Source organism: Ambystoma mexicanum, chromosome 2p, assembly GCF_040938575.1.
Source record: "Ambystoma mexicanum isolate Mex_15411 chromosome 2p, UKY_AmexF1_1, whole genome shotgun sequence".
Lineage (NCBI taxonomy): Eukaryota > Metazoa > Chordata > Amphibia > Caudata > Ambystomatidae > Ambystoma > Ambystoma mexicanum.
In genome coordinates this window covers 368,809,150-368,832,241 of record NC_090923.1, presented here as the reverse complement: position 1 = coordinate 368,832,241, position 23,092 = coordinate 368,809,150, and the positions used below count along the sequence as shown (strand labels likewise).

Here is a 23,092-nt window from a genome sequence, read left to right as displayed (position 1 = left end):
CCGCAAATTCTCGCCTCCTGAAATCAATTACACGATTACTGACAAGGAACTTCTGGCTATCAAGTCTGCCTTTAAGGCTTGGCGGCATTATCTGCTGGGGGCCAGACACACCGTTACTGTGATTACGGATCACCGAAACCTGCAATATTTGAAAACCGCAAAAGCCCAATCCTCTAGACAACTCCGTTGGGCATTATTCTTTGCCGAGTTTGACTTCATAATTACCTATCGACCTGGTACAAAAAACGGTAAAGCTGATGCCCTTTCTCGGATGGGAGTGGAAGAACACTTGATCAACCCTAAACCTGTACCAATCATTCCCGAACAAAGAATTCTGGGTGTAATCGCCACAGAATCCATAGAGGAAGTTAAGGATAAAGCCAGGCAACTTGTAACTCCAGCAGGCATACAGAATTGGCATCTGCAGGGAAAGGACTTTGCAGTAAAGGACAACTTATTGTATTTCCAAGAACGATTATACCTACCCAGTACAGATTTACAGAAAAAAGTAATCTCTTGTTATCACGATTCTTTAATGGAAGGACATCCCGGTATAGCCAAGACCTCAGAAAAGATCAAGCGCTACTTCTGGTGGCCGTCTTGGAAAAAAGATATCAGAGACTTTATAATGTCCTGTGGAGTATGAGCCCAAAACAAGAGTCAAAAGGAAAGACCAGCAGGCCTCTTAAGCCCTATTGACATCCCACCTCGCCCTTGGCATACGCTTTCTATGGACTTCATCACCGATCTACCTCCATGCTCCTGATACAATACGATTCTAGTAATCGTGGACTTATTCTCCAAGATGGTGCATTTCATTCCGCTCAAAGGCTTGCCAACAGCAGCAACTCTGGCCCGAGAATTTCTCGAAAACATCGTCCGACTGCACGGTTTTCCTTCAGTTCTAATTTCGGATCGAGGTAGTCAATTTATTTCTCATTTTTGGCGAAGTTGCTGTCGGTCGGCTCAAATTGATGTGAGACTATCGACCAGTCACCACCCTCAGACCGACGGACAAACCGAGAGGACCAATCAAACTCTGGAACAGTATTTACGCTGCATGCTGCAACAAACTGAAAAAACTTAGAAAGACATCCTTTGGATAGCCGAATATGCCTACAATAACTCTGTCCATTCGGGAACTGGGAAAACCCCGTTTTTTCTTTTGTACGGCAGTCACCCTCGAACCTCGGAGTTGGATCCCCTCCAAGATCTTGAAACACCAGCAGTAGACTACCTGCATTCTACAATCACCCAAGCCTTTAAGGAAGCTGTTTCTCACCTTCAAAGGGCTAAAGAACAATACAAGAAAGGAGCAGATCAACATCGGAAGGAAGCCCCTCAATATCAAGTAGGGGATCAAGTCTGGTTATCCACCAAATATCTACCTCTAAAAGGGCCACGCACATTCAACCCAAGATACCTTGGTCCCTATTCCATCACTACCATAGTAAACCCAGTAGCGGTCAAGTTGGACTTGCCCCCGCACATGAAGATACATCCGGTCTTCCACGTCTCTCTATTAAAACCCGTGCAACCTCAAACCCGACTAACCAAATCTCCAAAACCTATCCTAGTTGATGGAGAACTCGAGTTTGACGTCAAAAGCATTCTGGACTCCAAGATCTCCAAATCTAAACTATTCTACCTAATTGACTGGAAAGGCTACGGCCCCCAAGAGAGATCCTGGGAACCTGCTGAATATGTCCACGCTCCTCGCCTAATCAAAAGATTTCACCGAACATTTCCTGACAAGCCAAAACCCCCGGAGAAGCCCAGTTTGGGAGGGGCCTTGAGGGGGGGTACTGTCATGATCTCTGCTTCCAAAAGGTCAGGGTTTTCCCAACTCCCTTGGAAGCAGATCCATAACCCAGGTTCCGAGTGCCAACCAGTCCCAATTGGGACCTTTTGGACCCAGTCCTGGCGCCAGTGGCACCAGGCTCATAAATATGCCCAGTCCCAGCGCTGGAAGCGCCGGGCTCATAATGCTTGGGTGGACTTACCTGCAGCAGACCATGCTGCTTACTTGCCTGCCAGTTGAGTCTCTGATCCTCTTCTGTTTGGAACTACTTTTCCTGTTGGGTGGGGCAGGAGCCACTCCCTAGATTCAGAACACTGGAACTCTTCTGGAAAGCAGGAATTCTTTTCTTAGGCGTAGCTGTGGAAGGAGACACCTAAGCACTACAGGAGGCTATTTAAACCACACCCGATGGATGAATCTTGCTTTGCATTATTCTGCATCCTCAGCAGCAGAACGCTCATCGTGTCTTCTGCATCTGATCCTGGGCCTAAGGAAAAAGGCTTACCATTCTGAATCCAGTCTTCAGCAACGCCTATAAAGACAAGAAAGAACAGGTTAGCATTACGGTCTTCAGTGACAGCTCTTCACTTACCTGGTCCATCGGCTGTCACCAACGCCTCGCGCTGCATTCCGGCATCTGAAAGACAAAGGCTTACCTACTCTTCGTGCGCTCCGGAGGTCTTTACACTGCATTCCGGCATCTGAAAGACAAAAGCTTACCAACTCTTGGCACGCTCCGGAGGCCTTTGGCGCTGCATCCCGCATCTGAAAGACAAAACAAGGTGCGTTTAAAGACATTGGGGAACTTTAATACTCACGTGCCATTACTCCTTTCCACATCTAACCCAGTGGGTATTCCGGCACCCTGCAGCCGCCCCGAACTTGTACCTGCAAAATAAAAAGACAGTTAGAGCGCATCGTGAAGCAGGCAACAAGCGCTTACTTACGTGCTTCCAGGCGCTTCTATTCATCACACGGGCTCCATCTTCAACTCACTTCAGCCCGCCATCCGCCATCGCCGGAACCCTGCAAAACAAGAGACATCATTACTAAAGACTTTAAAGACATTAGAATTACTCGAAACTTACCGTTCGTGCAGTAAACGACGGACAGCAGTCCTCTGAAGTCAAGAGGCCTGCTCCCCTTATCCAGTGAAGAAACTGGTTACAGCACCCTGCCTCGAGGCAGATGGAGAGCACGGCGTTCACTTACCTAAGACATCTTACCCTTCGAGCCAGACATACAGTGCACAGAGGTCCAGCCCAAAGAGCCAGCCGTGTGTTACACATCACCTTTGAAGATACGGTATACGCCCAGTCAAGACCGGCGCCTCTACGGGAATCAGGTGAGCGTTACACTGAAACTCAAATACTATATGAAAGTTAATAAAAGAGATTGTCTGTTAGCAAATCAACTTCACCAGCGAGCCATCTCGCAAATTATTCAGCAGATTAAACTTCCCAATGGCGAATTAACCACAGAGACTAATCATATTATCGCACAATTTTATCTATTTTATTTGGATCTTTACAGCTCCGACTCTCCAGACCCACACGCTCAAGGGGATTACTTAGACACAGTCTCTCTTCCGAGGATTACATGTCAGGAAAGGCAGGCGTTAGACATGGAAATTACACAAGCAGAGGTTCACAGGGTGATCCGTGAGCTACCATTGAATAAATCACCAGGCCCAATGGTTTTCCGGCATCCTTTTATAGAGATACGATCCCTGGGCTTGAGGCCAAGGACAAGTCTCACAGTACCAATGTGGTACTTGATGGTTTTAGAGGAACTGGGGAGAACGTGTTTCAACGAGACTTTCACAGATTGGAGTTGTCTAGAAACCTTGTCTGGGGAGAACAGGGAATAGGCAGAGAAGGAGGAAGAGAGAGAGAGAGAGGACAGGATATCGTGAGTTTTAGAGATGAAATAAGAAGCCAGAGCTGTGCAGAGGGCCTTGGAGGAGACAGGCGAGGTAGAGACTGTAGCAGGATTGGCCAGCTCCTTGCAGATTTTAAAGAGTTTGGCGAGTTGTTGGATGCCGTAGAGACACGGGCTTGGATGAGGGCTCTCTTCTTAGTGCAAACAGAGAGCCGGTATTGCCTTCGGAGCAGGCGGCAGGCCAGTTTGTCAGAGGATGTTCAGGAAGCACACCATATCCTCTCAGCCACCCCGCACTTGCGTTTAAGGGTGACAAGGTCTGAGTCGTACCAGGAATTGACCTTGGCTTTGGGCTTCAAGTGGGTCCTCATGACAGGGGCAAGAACATCAAGAGTATCCGATATAGCAGAGTGGAGCATGGAAAGGGCTGTGTCGGGGTGTGAGTCAGCTGAAGGAGGGTTGGTGAGAAAGTGGCGGCAAAAGCCTCAACTGACACATACTTCATTGGTCGGATAACCGAGAAGGTAGGTGGCAGTGCTGGAGTTGGCTTGGCCTGAGGGGTGGAGAGAGTCAGCTGGGAAGAAAGGAGAAAGTGATCACTCGAGGAGAGAGGCGTGGTGAGAGGGTTAGAAAGGGGAAGGTCTGTAGAGATCAGAACATCCAGAGTGTGCCCTGCAGAGTGAGTCGAACCAGCGGTTGGTTGTAACATTCTGAAAACTTTCAATAAAAACAATTTAATCAAAAAAGAAAAGCCAGAAGGCAATGTTGGAACAGAGAGTAAATGTAAAAATAAGTTTCATAGAGAAACCAAAGACTGTGAACTGTACAACAAAGACAAAAGAATCAGAGAGGAGTGTTCTAAGCATTGGATAACTATAGGTTGGGAAGAGAGGAGAACGACAATAAGAAAAATAGTTAAAGAAAAGAACAAGGAATGAAAAATTGTTATCAAAGAGAGAAGACACAAAAGTTGAACAACACTTTAAATGAACAATACAAGTTGATAAAAACAGTGACCAGGAACTACTTGAAGATAGTTTATTGAACTGAACTTTGTGAGAAACAAATCTTCATGAGAAGGGAGACATTCTCCTGCCTTTAATTCTTAAAATAATGGTAGGGTCAGAAAGAGTTAGTTCGGATGGTGGACAGATTCTGTTAAGACTTGCACTGACAACTGACGTCCTTCAGCTGTCGGTGAAAGTCTTAACCAGAATCTGTAGTATGGATTATCGGAGTACGCCTCCTTTATCTGACCCACCACATAGGGCACGTACCATTTAGAGGAAAATATGGTTTTCTGGAGAAGACTGCCCTTATCACTGATGGGAAAGATTGTGATATATAAGATGGTGATTCGGCCTAGGTTATTATACTTATATGGGATATGCTGCATTTTATCAGACTGATTTTTTTCAAGCTCTTAGATAGCAAGGTGTCAGAGTTCAGTGGCCGGGAAAAAGATGTCAAGGGGCACTGCCCATGCCAAGATGGGGGACTTATCCTCCCCGAGTTTGAATTCTAATTCCTATCGTCCCACCTACAACAAGGCGGGGGCCCCATGAAAAACGGGGAGGGGAGGTTGGTGTGGAATGCTCCCTGACCATGGGCACAGGTCGCAGTTACTATGGAGACACATAGGGACAACCAGCACATCTTGCACAGTACGCACAAGGCAGCTAGCATGAATGTGTACCTGCGCCAGGCTACGACTAAAGGAAGGGTATAGCCCCTACATTCCATAAGGGCAGACGAAAACGTGTTAGTAATAGTGAAGGAAATGGGGGACAACAAGTGTGCTATAGAGGGTTGTTCATTGATACAGGACCTAATAGATAGCTGCTGTTGTTGCCAAATTGGTTAAGAAATTCCAGATGCCGACAGGACAATTCCTGAATTTCGACAGGATAGTCAAATTCTTAGTGTTGAAGTGGGAATCGTTACCAAAGGAACATCAGGTGGAAAACAATACTTCAAACTGTTGTGACCATGGGAAAGGAGGGATATGCAATATCCAGGCTACACCGAACACTGTAAAATAGCGAGACCATACCACAATCAAAAGTGAAAGAGAAGTGGGAGGGAATTTCGGCACATGGTCCGGGAATGCCTAGTAATTACTAGGTTCTGTCAAAGAGTATTGGAGGAGGTTAATTGTCTGGTGGAGGAACGCCATGGATGTACCCCTAAAATGTGTTTGTTAGGAATGGTTCCAGGTGGGAAGAAGAAAAAACGAAAGAGGAAATTGAATGGCTTCTTGATGCTACTGGCAAACGGGTGCTATTTTGTAGTTGCTCCTACTCAGAACAGTGCTGTGTGGTCTAGTTTATTTGTGGGTAGAGACAATATGCCATTTGGACATGGTGGCTTCCGGGTACTTGAATCAGGGTTCGTATAGAGCATATAAAGCTATGTGTGATTCCCACGCTGCACTAGTAAGTTATTTTGAATAACAGTTATTTGGCATTGCCTCAAAGCATAGGATTAGTTCTCCAACCACTTAGCAGGATCTTTTTTGTTGTACTTGCAGCCTACAGGACCACATGGCACCATATTGGGATTTCAAGCAGGTAATATTCTGGTAAAAAAGACACAATTTGTTGTAATGTGTGTGTCAGTAACACTATAAGGCCATTTTTAACTATGTTTGCGCAGTTTCTGATTTCAGCTCTTTGCACTCCTTAAAGGCATGGTCTAGTAAAAATGTTTATTGTCCCTACAGGTCGGCCATGTTTTTTAAGCCTAAGTGGCTCGATTTTAGAAAACTTTCCTATGGACCTTACCCGAGTTTTCGTCCATTAAACGCACGCGAAAACAAGCACCAGGAGCTGCCATTTTCTGATAATCCTATCTTTTCCCCGATCACCCTGGCTGACCTGCTTTTGCGGCACTAAATCAATTCCCCCGCCCCTGACATTATCAAAACATTCATATTCCCCGCCTCTCTCCGTGACGTTACTGTGCTGCGTAGGCAAACGCGCCCAGTCGTCTTCTACGCGACTCCACACAGAACCCGGAAACCAACACAGACCATCTCACAACACAGCGCGCCACAATTCGGAATATGAAACTGTACTTTAAAATCAAACAGCAACACGGTACATTTGGTAAAGTACATTTATTTTACATTAAATGTTTAGAGAATATTCAGCAATTGCCATATGAACTCCGAAAGCCATTTATTTTATTTTATCTGTATCCGCCATGGTACACAGGGTGTTGCTTTTCGTTAAAAGAAGCACTTTGGAAGCACAGTGAACCGCAAGGCTGTTCCATCAACTAGGCACTAGTCCATCGTAAAGGTTGATATGTTGCTTCTAGCCACTAGTACAGCGTAAGGGCATGTGGGCCCTTGGCGATCGTCCCATAAAATTGTTAGTGTGCTCCAGTTGTTCACACAAAGCTGCAGGTGTCTACTGTAAAAGCCATCTGCTGGTGTCTCAAACCGATGGCAGTAGCAGACGGGGAGCAAATACCTGTTATGAAAACAAAAAAATTATAATTAGTCTCGCCAGCCGATCTTCATTAATATTACTTATTTTATTTATTACAGCCGATCAGAAACTATTTGCTTGCAAGGATAGTTCAATGGAGTATGTTTGGCTCTAAAATCAATGCGAAAAGTAACGAAATAAATCGAGGCCAACACACAATGATAAACGACAGTTAGTCTACATGCGTGAGGAATGATATGATATATGATATGGCATTTGTAACGCGCCTATACTCAAGTGTTTCTAGGCGTGACGAGGCAGGTGGGGAACAAGGGCAGACAGACAACAATCCTACTAGGCCAGGTATCTTTCTGATCGCGCATGGGGAAGGGCTGTACATGGTTAGTTGAATACAAATTAAATAATAGGGCCAGCTGGTGGCAAGTGCAAGGTAAATGCCGGGAGAAGGGGCTGAAGGATACAGAGACAGTCCCGTAGTGCAGGTAGGCAGTGCAGGGAAAAGTGGCTGGGCCAAGGACCGAGATCGGTGAGACCAGTGGACCTGCATGCCCATGTGCCCACTACGAACACGTTTTACTTGCTTTTCCTAGCTCTTCATTCATTCATTTATTCATGCATCCATTCATTAAATCTTCATTCCGGTATAAAAGCGTGTAAAGATTTACTTACATTATATTTGAAATTTCCATTGTGTCTCTTCGTAATGCAGTCTGTAAAACGGACCGTGCTCTTGACAACGATTTTTCGTATACTGAACTAAAATGAAACTCGGTCTAGTTTCTGAATTTTCTGCCTTATCATTTCTTACGTTATTGCGCACCCCCTTCAAATGTAGTTCTTTCGACATGGTCCCTGTCTCAAGGTCAAAAAACAATAGACCCTTATACTTCCAGTGCGACTTGTGGGCCTCATCTGGGCGCTGTCCTTCGCATTCTTTATTTGCAACATCACGTAGTATAGGCATCTGTGAGAACTTGAAGTTTAGAATCCGTCTATGTAGTGCGCCTCAATGTGCAAATGCGAACTGGCTTCTCTCCCAAATGGCATGGCCCGCTTGGCTGGCGCGTTCTGAGTGCCCCAATTTTGTCCCCGTTGTCTGCGAGCTTTGCAGCCCAAATTGAGACATTTAATTTTTGGCGGAAGGTCAGGGAAAGTATAAAGTACCACAGGAGTTGAGTTAAAAGTGAGATTTATTGTTTGTTTGTTTGTTTTATTATTTGCAATACGCATGCCTCCCCTCCGTTAACAGTGCGCAGCATTTACATCTCACATGAGATGAGACATGAGAAAAATATATACATACACATATGTGAGGTGAATAGAGAGAATTCAAAGATGACGCCCAGATTGTTCGCCACCCATGATGGTGAAGGTAGGGGTTAGGTTTACAGGTACACTGTACAATAACATTTATTTACAAAAAGACAATCGTATTGCAATTATTTAAACTGGGATTTGTACTTCACAATCAGTTGTGCTTCGGGTGGGCATGGCACAGTCGCAATGTTCGGTGGCAATGGATCACTGCTCTGCACAGAAACGTCCAAAATTCCATATCTGTGCTTCTCTAACACAGCAACAATAAGGCCTTTCACAAAGTCGAACTGCATTTCATCATAGACTGGTTTGATCACCCATTGCTTACTTCGTTTTGAAAACACCTTAGTGTAACGAAGCATCCTTACTTTACCCCTAGTCCTAGATTGTTCACGTCCGACATTGCTGTTATGGGCCAAGACCGCTAGTAGAGTGCGATGTTTCATGCCCCGAAAGCTAAAATGCAAGCGCTTTGGCCTGTACTTTAGGCACATATTGTGGAACACCTCCAAATCTCCTGTGTGACAGAATTCTGTCAGTCCTCTCAAATCTGTTGATAGAGTTTTGTCGAAAACAATCTTCTCAATGGCTTTGTGTGTCGGTGAAGATGGAATCAACCACTTCTTCTTCCGTGCCTCCTCTGAGGACAAAGGGCCATGTTCACATTGGTGGAAATGTTGATTTGCTGTCCAGCGGTGAACATTGGTACAGTGGTGCATCAGTGACCGCCATTTTTCAAGTAGTATTTCCACTGACCCCTCACAAGTTTTTGAGCTCCACCAAAGATGGTTGGTGATAGAATGTGACCACTGCAAAATACTTTCAAAACCTTTTTTTTTCCCTGCAGCTGAGATTTTCTTATTGATTGATTTAGCAAGATGCCATACGTCAAATTGATGTTTAATATGTGGGAACTGCTCTCTCATTGTCTTGGCAATTGAAACGTGTCTATCCGTGGCTATGAGGTGGATGTGCATTCCCCTTGATAGTAGATATTCCACTGATTTTATAAATCCTAGTTTCTCCATGGCCACTGACGATGTACATTGTGTTACCTGCACGACCACCAAACTCACAATTTTCTTACTATCCATGTCCTGAAAGTGGTAGGTGCAGTACTTGTCAGAAAATCCAGGGCTGTCGCACTGTCCATCGCCGACTAGCCTGAATCGTTTGCCTTCGAATGTACTTGCTAGAGACAATTGTTCAATTTTCCAAGCATCACTAATGGCCGGAAACAGATAATCACGTTGGTATATGTAGTACAGCGCTTTAGAAATGAAATGGAGTCTCACAAACTGAAAGAAAGCCTCTAACATTCTAAAACTGGAGCCACTAAAAAGTGATGCAGCTGCACACAGTAGATTGCCTGCTGGCAGTTTCGCCAGCATCGGTTGTGCAGACCATGAGAACCTATGATTTAATCTACAGGCGGCATTTATTTTGACGTTACTGCCTTTTATTTGACGAGTCACATTAATCAATGGCTTCCCACATACTTTCTCTCTAATGGAATGCACACATTTCAGCATACTTATAATTTCCCTCAAACAACTGTCGAATACAATGTATTTGCTCTCTTTCATTAGACTGTCATCCTGCGTCAACGTTGTTCCGGCCTGTGACGTTGTGGAGATTTCAACACATTGGAAAGTAATATCGCTGATATCAAGTTCTGATGCGTCTATGGATGCTGAGGCTGGTTCATTCTCTGTCATTTCGACATCTATTACTTCAACATTGATGGGAGAACACAACAATGTCGACAGGTTTTTTGGTGGCAAATTTTTGGTGGGTGTAGATTGTGTAAATTGATCTGCAACTACTTCAGAGCTATCTTCAATACATTCAATAACATCTTCTTGTGGTGGTGCGGTCGCACTGTAGCTATGGTCCAATGCAACTTTGCTGTAGTCGCCAAACACAGTTAATTCATGTTCTGGCCATTGGACATGAGCATCTCGAGCCTGAACACGCCTCGCCTCAATTAATAGTTCCTCCATAGTGTACACGGTCTGGCAAGCCACATCTCTCATTCGCTTCACTGTCTGTGTGTGTATAGTTCTGACACCCACGGGTAACTGGAGGAGAGATTGGAAAAGGGATGTTTAGTTTAAACACAAGATGGAGTGTAGTAGAATTGACTGGAAAAAAACATAAAATAGTCCCCAGCACAAACATTTTTTTAAAATTATGAACTGTTTGTAACTAACCTTTTTTTGTTTTTTTTTCTTTGCAACTTTTTTGACTCGACCTTCAACATCTGCACGCTGTAGCTCCGATTCGTTTCCGCATGTCCTCCCTTCCTCTTGCGCTGCAACGACTATATTTTCTGTATCCGCATAGACCGCACGGAATGAGGCTCCATCGTCTCCCTGAAACATAGTACACTCATTACTATGTATCAAAATATTGTTAGCATAAAACACACGTGAGGACGAACACACAGGTACATCTCAATAGCCAAACACGATTTAAACATTGTGTGCAACAATCAAATGACAAGTATTCGACCAGTGATGATCTATTTCGATGGAACTGTCAGTATCCATACCTCTGGCTCTGCATGGACTGCCATGAATGGTTGTATTGGAGAGGAGGCATCCGCATCTCCCTGAAACACAGTACTTGCATTAGTATGCTTTTCAATATTGGAAACACAACACACACTTGGGGTCGACGGCACAGGTACATATAAAGAGATAACCACAAATGATGTATTGTCCAAAAGAATCAAGGAAAATCCAAATATGATCACATTTCATCGACTTATTTCAACGATTCCTTTACATCTGCATCATCTAAATGAGATGTTGTGATTGTGGTGGAAGCTCCGTCGTCTCCCTGAAACACAGTACTTGGATTAGTATGGTTTTCAATATTGGAAACATAACACACACTTGGGGTCGAACGCACAGGTACATATAAAGTGATAACCGCAAATGATGCATTGTCCAAAAGAATCAAGGAAAATCTAAATATGATCACATTTCATTGACTTATTTCTCCGATTTATTTACATCTGCATCATCTAAATTGGATGTTGTGATTGTAGTGGAAGCTTCGTCGTCTCCCTGAAACACAGCACTTGCATTAATAGGGAAGAAAGTATAGCAAATGAAATCACGTTATATGATCACGCATGATGGAGCTGTCCTTATCCATACCTCGTGCTGCTGAAGAATATCTATGGATGTTGCAAATGTAGTGCGCACTTCCAAAAGCTGTTGCGCCGATTCGTATACGCATGGTCCCGCTTCCACTTCCCCTGGAATTACTTGAATGTCAGGTTCTGCATCAAGTGCAGGGGTTGACGCTTCATCAACTGCCTGAAACATAGTACTTGCATTAGTGAGGATTACAATAGTGAAAACATAACACACACCTGGGGTCGACAGCACAGGTACATATCAACGGCTAACCACGAATGAAACATTGTGTAGAACAATCAAACAACAAGAATTCCAGCTCTGATGATGACGCTCGATGGAGCTGTCAGTATCCATACCTCCTGCTGTTGAAGAACATCTAGAAATGTTGTAGATGTGGCGGACGCTTCAGCATCTCCCTGAAAGACAGTACTTGCATTAGTATGGATAACACTAATTATAACTGAAAACAAACACCAGTGGACGATAACTAAGGTGTATATCAATTGGAAAGCACTAACCAAACATTCGGTAAAATGATTACACGATAAAATAAAAATATTACTTGACATGCATAAAACAAGTCTGTAGCGGATTAGCCTAGTAAGATTACCTGATACGCGCTAGAAGTGGTTGATAACTGCGACCACGTCAAGGATGTAGAATGTTCTTGCTTCAGATTCAAGGGATAGTCAAGAAGTTGTAAAGGTAAATTAATGATTGATAATGAAATGCCAATATTAAAAATAGCCGTGTAAGGCGACAGAATACTTGTAAAATGCTCAATACAGCACAGTTCCCTGTTCCCATATATATACATTGCGTTTGTGGGTTATTAAATCGAAAAAGAATATATTGGTAAATGTCATTATTCAAAAAACTATACACTCATATCAATATCGAAATTATTACAAGGGATAGAACACCTACAATATCAATTAATCCGTTCGGATACCTACACACTACCGCAAGGCCTAAAGCTAAATCCGGACACTTGACTCACCGGTGGCGGAATGTGGACGAATAGAGTGGGAATAGCGTTTTCGAGCAATTTCCGTGTCGTTCGCCGTTTATTCTTCTTTGTTACCCAAGATGTTGTGTACATGTCCAAGGAAAAGTGCCGGCTGCAGATGCGGTATCGATCACCCCTCTTGTCCTGTAAGACTTGTTGGACTCTACTTTCCAGCTCATCCAGTGGATATCCGCAATGTCTGACCCATTCTCTTATTCGATCAACAGTTTTCGGGAATACATGCATTTTAGTGCCTTCAGATTTCGCATGGGTCTTCGAAGGGCAACCGCTAATCGAACAGGCAGGCATTCTTGATAAATCTGAAAAGTAAATATCGACATTATTATACAATCTTCAAGAATAAAGATTTAATACAAAAGTAAATGAATCATACAATGAACAATGCAAGGTTTGTTTTGGTCGCAGGAACTATACCAGTTCATTATGTGCGGCTTAGTATTTGCATAAGTTGCAGAAATGTATAAATGATGTGACTAAAAACTGAACATGTGACTCATCCCTTGGATGTTCTGTATTGCACGAGAAGGAAACATGCTTACATTATAGACTGGACCCCCGAAGGGTGCAATTTGATGACAATAGAAACAGATGAAAATAAATAGATCTATTGATAGCATAGCAATGGAAACTCAAGTCAATAGCAATGAGACCAATGAACCTAGCACTATAGTGTACTCAACTCGCAAATAGATAGAAATTTAAAAATCTGCGAAATATGACTAGGATACATGGCCTTACCTTGACCAACAAACAGTTGGATTCAGCAAGCAGAGCAGTATGTTGCAGGAGAATAGGTGGGTGGCCACAGGTAGCACACTGATGGGTTTGCTCTAAGCGGTCACAGAAGTTCACGGATAGCACGACGACGAGCAGTTTAGCGTAGATCTCAGTGGTTGCCAGGTAACACATTCAGGAGTTGACTTGCAAAGCACAAAGATGTTCTCATGAGACATATCAAGTGGTTTATAAAGTATTAGAAACAGGGGTGTGTTTGTGAATGAATGACGTATGTATGTCGTGGTTTTAGGGGGGGCGGCCTGCTTCAAGAGGAGGCCTGGCTGGAGACACGGGGTCTGAGGAGGCCATGTGACCGATGGCCCCTTGGCGTGGGATACCTTTTGAAGTGTACATGTAGTTTGGCACCTTGGCCTTTCGTGCCCCTGACAGCCCCCCATGCCAGCGCGCATCCACCGGCGCGAACCGCCTTTGATACAGGGGGGTGGGATGGATGGGCCTGGGGCGTGCAGATAAGGCACAGGAAGACTGCTGAATGGAGACACACTTATGTGGATTGCAGGGGGGCGGCCTGCTTCAAGGGGAGGCCTGGCTGGAGACACGGGGTCTGAGGAGGCCATGTGACCGATGGCCCCTTGGCGTGGGATATCTTTTGAAGTGTACATGTAGTTTGGCACCTTGGCCTTTCGCGCCCCTGACAGCCCCCCATGCCTGCGTGCATCCACTGGCGCGAACCGCCTTTATATCAATATATAGTATATCGTCTTTAAATCAATGATAGTATATCGTTGCTTATCAATAACAAATGCCACATACCGGCATTTGTTATTGATAAGCTCTTGTGAGCACAGACCCACACTTCAACCGGTGTATTATAGTGGTCAAGACCCAAGGCCTGTATAATCCAAAGATAATTGTTAGTGTAGACATATGTGTGACTTTTATAGAGACATAACCCACTGAAAGACTTTGAACAAATGTTATTTAGTGCATGCATTATCGAGAATATGTTATGTTAGCTTAGATAGATAGTGACCACCCTGCTTCACAGCGACCAAACCTTCACCCATTCGGAGCACAGATGTCTGACGTCCATCCTTGAATGGAGAATAACTTGATTCATTTAAAAAATCAAAACAACTGTTGTAAAAATATATGTGGTGTTTTATTTTGTATCTTATTTTGATGACACAAAAATACAAGACTTTAAACATTGTACAGTTCAGGTTGCAGCACAGCGAGAGAAAAACCCCTGTACTGACCGCTGTCACTTGGGAACGTTTCTCTAATGGCACGAACGGCACAGGCGGGTATCACTCTTCGAACGCAGTGCCCAAGCCTCCCGTGGAGCCACCATGTAAAGGAACAATAATCCACCAGCCTGTACCACCTGTGAAAAGGAATGAAACAAACTGTTTTTAAATGACCAAGATAAGTTTAATAAACGTTTGTTGTCAATGACAATTCTTGTAACTAATGGCATTCTGCACGGACAAATGCTATCTGGACAATGCACACTATTGAACGACTTACATGCGTTACAATGATATGTAGATGTAATTTTGGATATAGTAGACGAACATGAAATAGGAGTGGCATGACAAGCAGAGTATACTTACTCGTTACTCGGATTACGAGGACGAACAGTTGCACGAAGTTCGTGCATAAGCAGCATCATTATTCTCGACACGGCCCGTGTGAGGCAGGCTGCCCTGAAGTCTGGCAGCTCGGTGATGCATTGCGGTCGTGGCTCGCCTTCCGAAATGTAGGCCAGGCATTCCGAGTTTTCTCGGCAGCAGCAGTTCTCGTCCTCAGTTGGCATTAGCTTGCATCGATTGCATGTGCACCAGGTGGAGACGCCGTCCACTCGACTAGGCCCAGGCTCTTCATCTGTTGATACGTCCTGCCAAATGCCGTCCGAATCCCCATCGTTTTCGCGTGCTTCCCTTTCCAGTAGTTCCTCCTCGGTATACTCGGACTCGTACATGTAGGGCATTATTGTAGCCATTGTGTGTTAAACAAACTAAAATAATTTATAGAGGTGGTACTGGTATCTGTTCACACGGGCTACAAGCGGCGAAGGTAGCTGACCAGAGCACTGAAACGAGTCACAGAATACTCAAAGTAACACAGAGAGAGGAATGGAATCGAAAATCTGCTGCTGTGTGTTGTGAAACGGTCTGTTTATACTTATTGAGGAAAGAGGCGTCCTGCCATTTCCATGGCGACACGTCATTAGCTGAAGCGCAGCGAATGTTGACACAAGACGTGCTTTGGCGTTGGGAAATGGGCGGTACGAGTCTGCTGATGACAGGCTCAGGGGCGGGGGAATTGATTTAGTGCCGCAAACACAGGTCAGCCAGGGCGATGGGGGAAAAGATAGGATTATCAGAAAATGGCGGCTCCCTGATGCTTGTTTTCGCATGCGTTTAATGGACGAAAACTCGGGTAAGGTCCATAGGAAAGTTTTCTAAAATCGAGCCACTTAGGCTTAAAAGCTTAAAAAAACATGGCCGACCCGTAGGGACAATAAAAATGTTTACTAGACCATGCCTTTAAGATGCATGTCAATGCGACAACCCTGTTTACCATAGACATAACAAATTACATACAAGCAGTATCCTACTCAATCAAGTGAATTTTGCCGTAAAGGTGTGTTAGTGTACATTTCCCAAAAATGTGTTTGAATTGACTCTGATCATGAGGCATGTAACACATAATAATATGCTCATATTTTAGATGCATCCTGGATTAGCTTTGCAGCCTTGTGAAGAAATGTTACGCCCTGAGGAAAGCTGGGCCAGGAAACATTTAGGGTGTTGCACCTGAATCTTAAGTATTGAACAGGGTGATGTTTTGTAAAATCTGGTCATTAGATTCAAAATCTGCATTTACATGTGAAATATTTCTCTACAATGGGTTTTTAATATTTGAATAATTACCAAAGATCCCTTCTTTCTGTGTTCTCAATAAATCCTTTGACTGAATATTACTTTTGGGTATACCTCCATTCGGTTATGTTATTCTGGCGCCTCTTCACTTCAAATTGAGGCAGTCTCCATGTCTCTAAATTTTTCCCAAAGAGCCAGATGTCTACATATGGGTACACCTGGATTCCTCGTGCAGACATGTGGCTACCAAGTATTTTTGTGAAGACACATAGTGCAGATGCGATTCTAAAAGAAAGCCTTTGGAATTGGTGGTGGGACTTGCCCACCACGAACCATTGTACTTGCAGTAGGCCTTGGAAGATTGAATTATGAAATAACTTGAAAGGAGTTTCCTATACCTAGAGAAAGGGTACACAGAGAGTCAGTCGGTATAGAAATATGAAACCGTGAGATATTCTCTAATGAGGCTTTCCCTACTGTGTGCTGTGGCAGGTCGGGATTGAAGTATTCGGAATGGAGGGATGCATTGTCTATGCATCAACATGTTTAGATAACATTGGGATCCTCATGGTCATTAAGCACATTTTGCTTTGAAGATGAATTTGCCGCTCTGACTCCTGCCATCACACCGACAGTGGAAAAAAACTATCTGATGATGTCAATGGATCAAGCATCATGGGTTCCCGTAAACTAAGGGTAGGGATAGTGCAAAAGCAATACCTCTGTGGAGGCTCTTTTACTTTGGAACTAAGCAATTTAACATACTGCAGACCAACGACTAGATGGCAGGATTTGAAAGCATGAGAATCTTAACATATTCATATGCCTCAGAAATATTATGCTTTTGGTAGAGAAAATTAAAATAACCACAATTCCTGTCAATGCTAATACAACAGATTGATGTGCAAGAGCAAGTTACATGTGCTGGTAACTTGGACATTTATAATTGCACTTACTTTAAAGTCTCGTGTCTGTCTGGGTGATTTTGTATCACCTTAGCCAATGCATCATATTCTAGGAAATCAAAAACATTAATAATTATGAGTATAATCTGGAGCACAATTTTGTCAACACAGTGCACATCACAATCAGTTTAATTACAGTAAATTCAATATTAGTCTTCATAAAGAATGATATATACAAATTCATAAACTCATTTTTGTAACTGTTACTCTGATGGTATGATAAACTAGCGAATGATTATCCATGTGAAAAGAAGGGTACTTGGAATTCCATTTCTAAAAGGTATTTTGACAGAGTCACATTTTTTAAGTCTTTGGTCTTTTTCCTAATACCCAACTGCTCTCTTCACATTAAACATATGGAAACTATGCACAAAAATGGTCACGAGCAAAAGTTTGAGTAGGCTCCAAGAGGTACTGTTTTTCCCCAAATAGCCACAATCTTACTCAACCTCCTGAAGGTTATCTTCCATAAAAGGGACATTCTTTTACAATTGTGTTTTGGCTCAAACATAGGTCACACCAGTTCAGAAAGGACTATATCCAGGTCCGATATCGTAGCCAATTCCCTAACATGGAAAAACCGTCTCTTAAAGCACTGCAAGAAACTATGCATTAGTGAGAATGTATAGATCAACTTCTACATAGCATCTGTCTAAGAAACTGCATGCAGAGTATACATGCGACTGGCTCTCACTAAACAACAACTGGGCCTTTGCACGTTCCAGAATGTATAAAACAATAACGGAAAAAAGCTAGCTGAATGGATAATGCTGAAATATTTGAAATTATGGAAAGCGTATATGAAAAAAGTGAACAATATTTTGAAAAACACAAACTCTTGTTTCTGGGGCCCTTCTCTGAAAGCAGAAACAATTCACGTTACCTCCTGGAGCGAAGCATTATGCAAGGTTGTATGTTCTCTATATGAAGCGGAGTAGAAATGAGTACTGGTCATGCTATTCACAAATTAATTTTCACAAGAAATCAATTAGATTAAAAGCTGTTCTTAATTTATGTGGTACAATCCCAAAGTAATATCGCACAATCCACATCAGCATTGATCAGTCAATTGGAGGCTCACAGGTTGCCCGTTTTGAAGCTTCCAGCAATGGTTAAGTCAGGCTAAGGCAGCAACCTGTGAGAAACCAAAGGGTGTCTCACCCACTAATCCTCTGGGTCTTGTCATCCAGGTGGCCAAGACACGGCCATCGCTTTTAGATGCAGTTCCTGGGGGTGCACCAGTGAGGGAGGATGACCTGTATGAGGGGTCTTCAGGGAGTGGGGCTGAGGCAGCCGATGGTGAGATGCAGTATTCCCCCTTTTTTGTTCATCTACCCCATCCTATTTTTTAGCATACTCTTTGATCCCAACTTCCCGCCCCCTTTTTACATTAACACTGGGCGGAGGAAGAGGGTGACTGAGAGTAACAAGACTAACTCTCATACATCGTACTGGACATGTCACATTAATCGGGTCAGGTGAAGTCAGGCACTTGACTTCAAGTGCATACACCTGATACCAATAAGCTCTCCTCACACGGATAAAAGGCAACCCCTAAAGACACACTCTGAGCAAGGCAGAACACGAGTTAGAGCAGAACTTCCGGGACCTAGGCAAACCTACTGGAGCAGAGCGACAGACCAAGGGACGAGAGCTGCGGGTAGAAAGCCCCAAATGTTGCCACAGACAGGCCGTGAAAGACACGTGGAGAAGGCCAGACCCCCTAAGTGAAGACTGCATTGTGTTTGAAGGACGCCAACGACCCTCCCGGGTGAACGGCAGAGTTGAGGAGGGGAGGCCAAGCCTGTGGTACTAACCTTGACTCGTGATTTAGAAATCGCAAAACCCAGGAAAAGACACACACACAGCCGGTGAGTTGGCAAGCGACCTGAGAAACCAGTGTGTGTTGAAGTTTGAAATAGAAACATTATATTGCAAGTGAAGGCTGTACGCATGTGGATGAAACACGAAGAAAGACAAACCTGTGAGTGAAGTTTGATATAAAGGAGAGCTGTGAAATCAGCATTGCTAAGTAACAGAGTGGTCCCGTGAAAGGAAGTAGCCCACTTGAAAGTCTCTGTGAAAGCAAAAGTGAAATGAATATTAATTCGAAGAGAAGGGAAGAGTGAAAGTAAAACAGTGAACTTTGAGTCGATGTGATCCTGCAGTGGTCTGTAAAGAAAGGCACGCAAAGACTTCGACATCCGAAAGTGGTCCGAGCCCGACTGAGAAAGACCAGAAGTATAAGTATAAGGTTAGTACCATGCTGTTCCTAAGGCTAACTTGATTAATACTAATGACTCCCATTCCACTATTCGTCCACATATACAGCCAGCATCCGTAGCGAATGGTAAACTCCAGTTGTCTGAGTTGTTATCCTGCATTTCCCCCGAACCACTGGTGTCACAGGGGATAGGGCCAACTCGTTCAGAGTCCCCCTATGGCAACACCATGGTACACCTTAAAATGGCCCACCTGAACATTCGCTCCCTCGTCAAACATGGGGCCGAGGAAGAAGACTCTCAATAGTTCTGACATCGACATAATAGGTATCATAGAGACATGGCTGAATGACACAGCATCCACCTCTGTCCCTCAGGCCTTTGACATTCCACGCTCTGATTGCATTTAACAAAAAAGGAGGAGTCGCCGCACTTCTTATTAAGAAACATCGTGACTGCCATGTAGTCTCGCATACAGATATATATGGCTGTGAGAGCTTGCTCGTTAAGTTAAAAACCAGTTTTAACACCACTGTGGCGATCCTGATTATTTACAGACCTCCGAAGGATATGCCTTTATTTGAGGAGCAGTTTTTAGCCCTCATTAATAGCTTTACCAAACATAAATCCACCATGGTCATCCTTGGTGACTTTAACTACTGGGCAGAAGAGGAAAAACACAAACCTGCTAAATCTCTACTTAGAGTCTTGGATGCCATTGATTTCTCTCAGTGGATTAAAGAGCCCTCACACAAGGAAGACCATGTCATTGACTTGGTCCTTACCCATAAATTGGAGGTTCTTAATCCAGTCTGTTCCTCTTGCCGCTGGTCCGACCTCCTGATGGTCTGCTTCACAATCTGTCTCCCTGCGGCTCCTATTCATCTGGACAAATTGGCTAGAACTACTAAAAAATCTTGTAATCTTAGGAATATGTCAGCAGCCAAATGTAATGAACTTATCAAACAAAACGTCCACATCCCAACTCATGTGGAACTGTTAACACTCTGGTTGCTCATCTTTTGGCAGCCATTGCTGAAGTTACTGAGGTGTTAGCCCCTGAGAAAATCAAAGTCATCAAGCCAGAGACGATAAAAAATGTCTGGTTTAAAGAAATTGTGTTAGAATCCAGGTCCATCAAAAGACCTTGTGAGAGAGAATTGCACAAAAGCTCTACTCCTGAAAACCCTCTTGAAATACAAAACCGCTGTGAACAACTATAAAACAGTGATCATAGAGGAAAAATCGAAATACTTCAACACACAAATCAAAAATGTCAAATCAAGATCTCAGGAACTTTTAAAAGTATTGAAAGAAGTAGATTGAAAAAATACCACCACCCATAACATTAAGCAGGATTCCATTTGGTCTCAAGTGATCCAAGAGGATTTTCGCAATACGATTCTTGGCCATAAGAACACCATCCACCTGAAACAATGTCCTCCCCTGCAAAACTGTGCAGCACCAGCCATCTCTCCTATGGGCTCACTGACACCCAAGTGCAGTTTCAAACAGTGCACAGAGATAGAGATCCTCAGGATAGCGAACAATCTGAAACCTTCCTCCTGTAAGGGTGAAATTTGTTGAGCCAGTATTCTTAAAGAAGCCATTTCGTTTCTTATTCCATGGATTGCAAGGATGGTCAATCTTTCATTTACAGAGGGTGTGGTGCCAACCTCGCTTAAAGAAGTCTGGAAAAAACCCCTACTGAAAAACAGCTCACTTGACCCCTCTTTAGCAAAGAACTATCAGCCTATCACTAAAGTCCCGTTTTTATAAAAAATCTTGGACAAAGTGGCCTGTCTCCAATTTCAGGAATTCTTGGAACAGAACAACATCCTGGGCATGTATCAGTCCGCTTTTAGGGATCGATACGGGACTGGTACAGCCCTCCTGAACTTGAAAAGCTCATTGGCCTGCATTATGGATTCAGGCCATACTGCACTGTTGATGCTCCTAGACCTCTCAGCGGCCAGCGACCTGTTGAATGGGGTATGTTAATTTTGAGTGTTTCCTGTCAACAGCCTTCTGCCAGCAAGGAGAGACATGTGATCACTGACCCACCCAGACTTCTGGAGGCGGACCCAAACACTTTGGGGAGTTGAATTGCAACAAATATATAGTTTATAGAAACAGTGATAATTTATTGTAACCAAATGACAGGAATGTACAACTTTGAGAGTCTTAGTTTGAAAAATGCCCTCACGATTTGAGTCCAAACTCCAATTTGTACCATGTTCTGGGGCAAAACCCCGCTAATTATGAATATTGTAGACAATGTGTTTAAGCTAGAGACATGGAAAGTTACTGGGATATATGTGGAAGGAAAATGTACCTTTGTATAATTTTTGATGAAAATCCCATATTGCAAAACCCACTAAAATCGAAAATAAGTTGCCATTTTTTAATGCAAGCTCCTAGAAACGCCAGAGTCGGGACAGGGACTATCTTTAGTAATATATGATGTGTGTATGTGATGTCAAACAACTGTGTACCTTGGAAATATGTATTTGAATCAAATATAGATTTGTGGGCAAATTGACCAGGGGAGGATCCTCTGACCCATAAACAGACCTCATCACTCTGACTCACAACCCAATTCCCCCAATCATGGGAGAGGGGAGAATCGGGCCAATGACAAGTAGAGAGGGGCAGGCTCAGTTATGCCACGCACACACCCACTTCCAAAACACATAAAAAGAGACTGCTGGGACAGGTAGAGACATTCAATTCCATTTGCTGCGGAGCATGCTGACCGACGACTTCACATCCAGAGATCCAACACTTAGACTTCCAAGCTAAACATAGACTACAGAACTTATTCTTTGCCAAGAACTGTTACCGGAACCGCAGACCAGACCCAGACCGCTGTGAGCAGAACCGGTGCCTGATTGACCCGCCGTATCCAGAGAGGCTAGACCAGCAGAGCAGAGCTGACCCAGACGCTGTGAGCAGAACCGCCCAGTCCAGTCCAGTTGACCAGATCCGTGACGAGGCCCATTCATTTCAAAATTAGGAGTGAGTATCCGCCAGAACTGTGCAGAACCCAATCTCTTAGTTAAAATAATCTAATTCAAGCTACTTTACCCTAATTAGAACAGCCTCCTAGAAATCGTGTCATCTGTCATTTTTAAAGCTGCACAACTGTCACCTGTCAATTCTGCAGCTGCAAGCTGTCACCTGTCATTTTGAGTTTTACTTTAAATCCGAAAATCTACCTTTATGAAATCATCCGTATCTCCGGAACAGTTTGTGCTCGGAACGAGATTTAACTTTCATCTGAAAGCTTAGAATCTAGGCTTTCCAAGAAACTGACTTCCTACTCCCTATACTTGTTCCGTAATCGCGAGACACGCACTTGCGAAATTTACCGCGATTTGGCCCGATTTCTTCATCTGTAGAAATCAGCAGCTTTTTGCTTCTCTTTGCTAAAATTCGTTTGCAATCTGCTAATCATTCATAGAGTATTGTTAAAGTGAGCCTGAACTAATATAAAGTAGCCATCACCTACCCTGAACCTCTAGAGGGAATTAAAAGCAGTTTTAGCACCTTTTCACTTCCTTGCAAACCACATTAAAGTAATTCGCCTGTGTTTAAAACTCATCCCTGTTTTCCCTAAGCTTGCTGGGAGAACTGGAACTGT

At 43.6% G+C, this 23,092-nt stretch overlaps 1 protein-coding gene across 1 annotated transcript in view; it reads right to left on the bottom strand.

Moving 5' to 3' along the window:
- The window catches only part of THOC7 (THO complex subunit 7), a 1,450,279-nt gene that overhangs the window by 289,129 nt on the left and 1,138,058 nt on the right, over positions 1 to 23,092 (bottom strand). Inside the window, exon 5 of the mRNA XM_069643715.1 lies at positions 17,219 to 17,276. Coding sequence (XP_069499816.1) covers positions 17,219 to 17,276 — 58 coding nt within the window. The remainder of the gene's footprint in view (positions 1 to 17,218; positions 17,277 to 23,092) is intronic.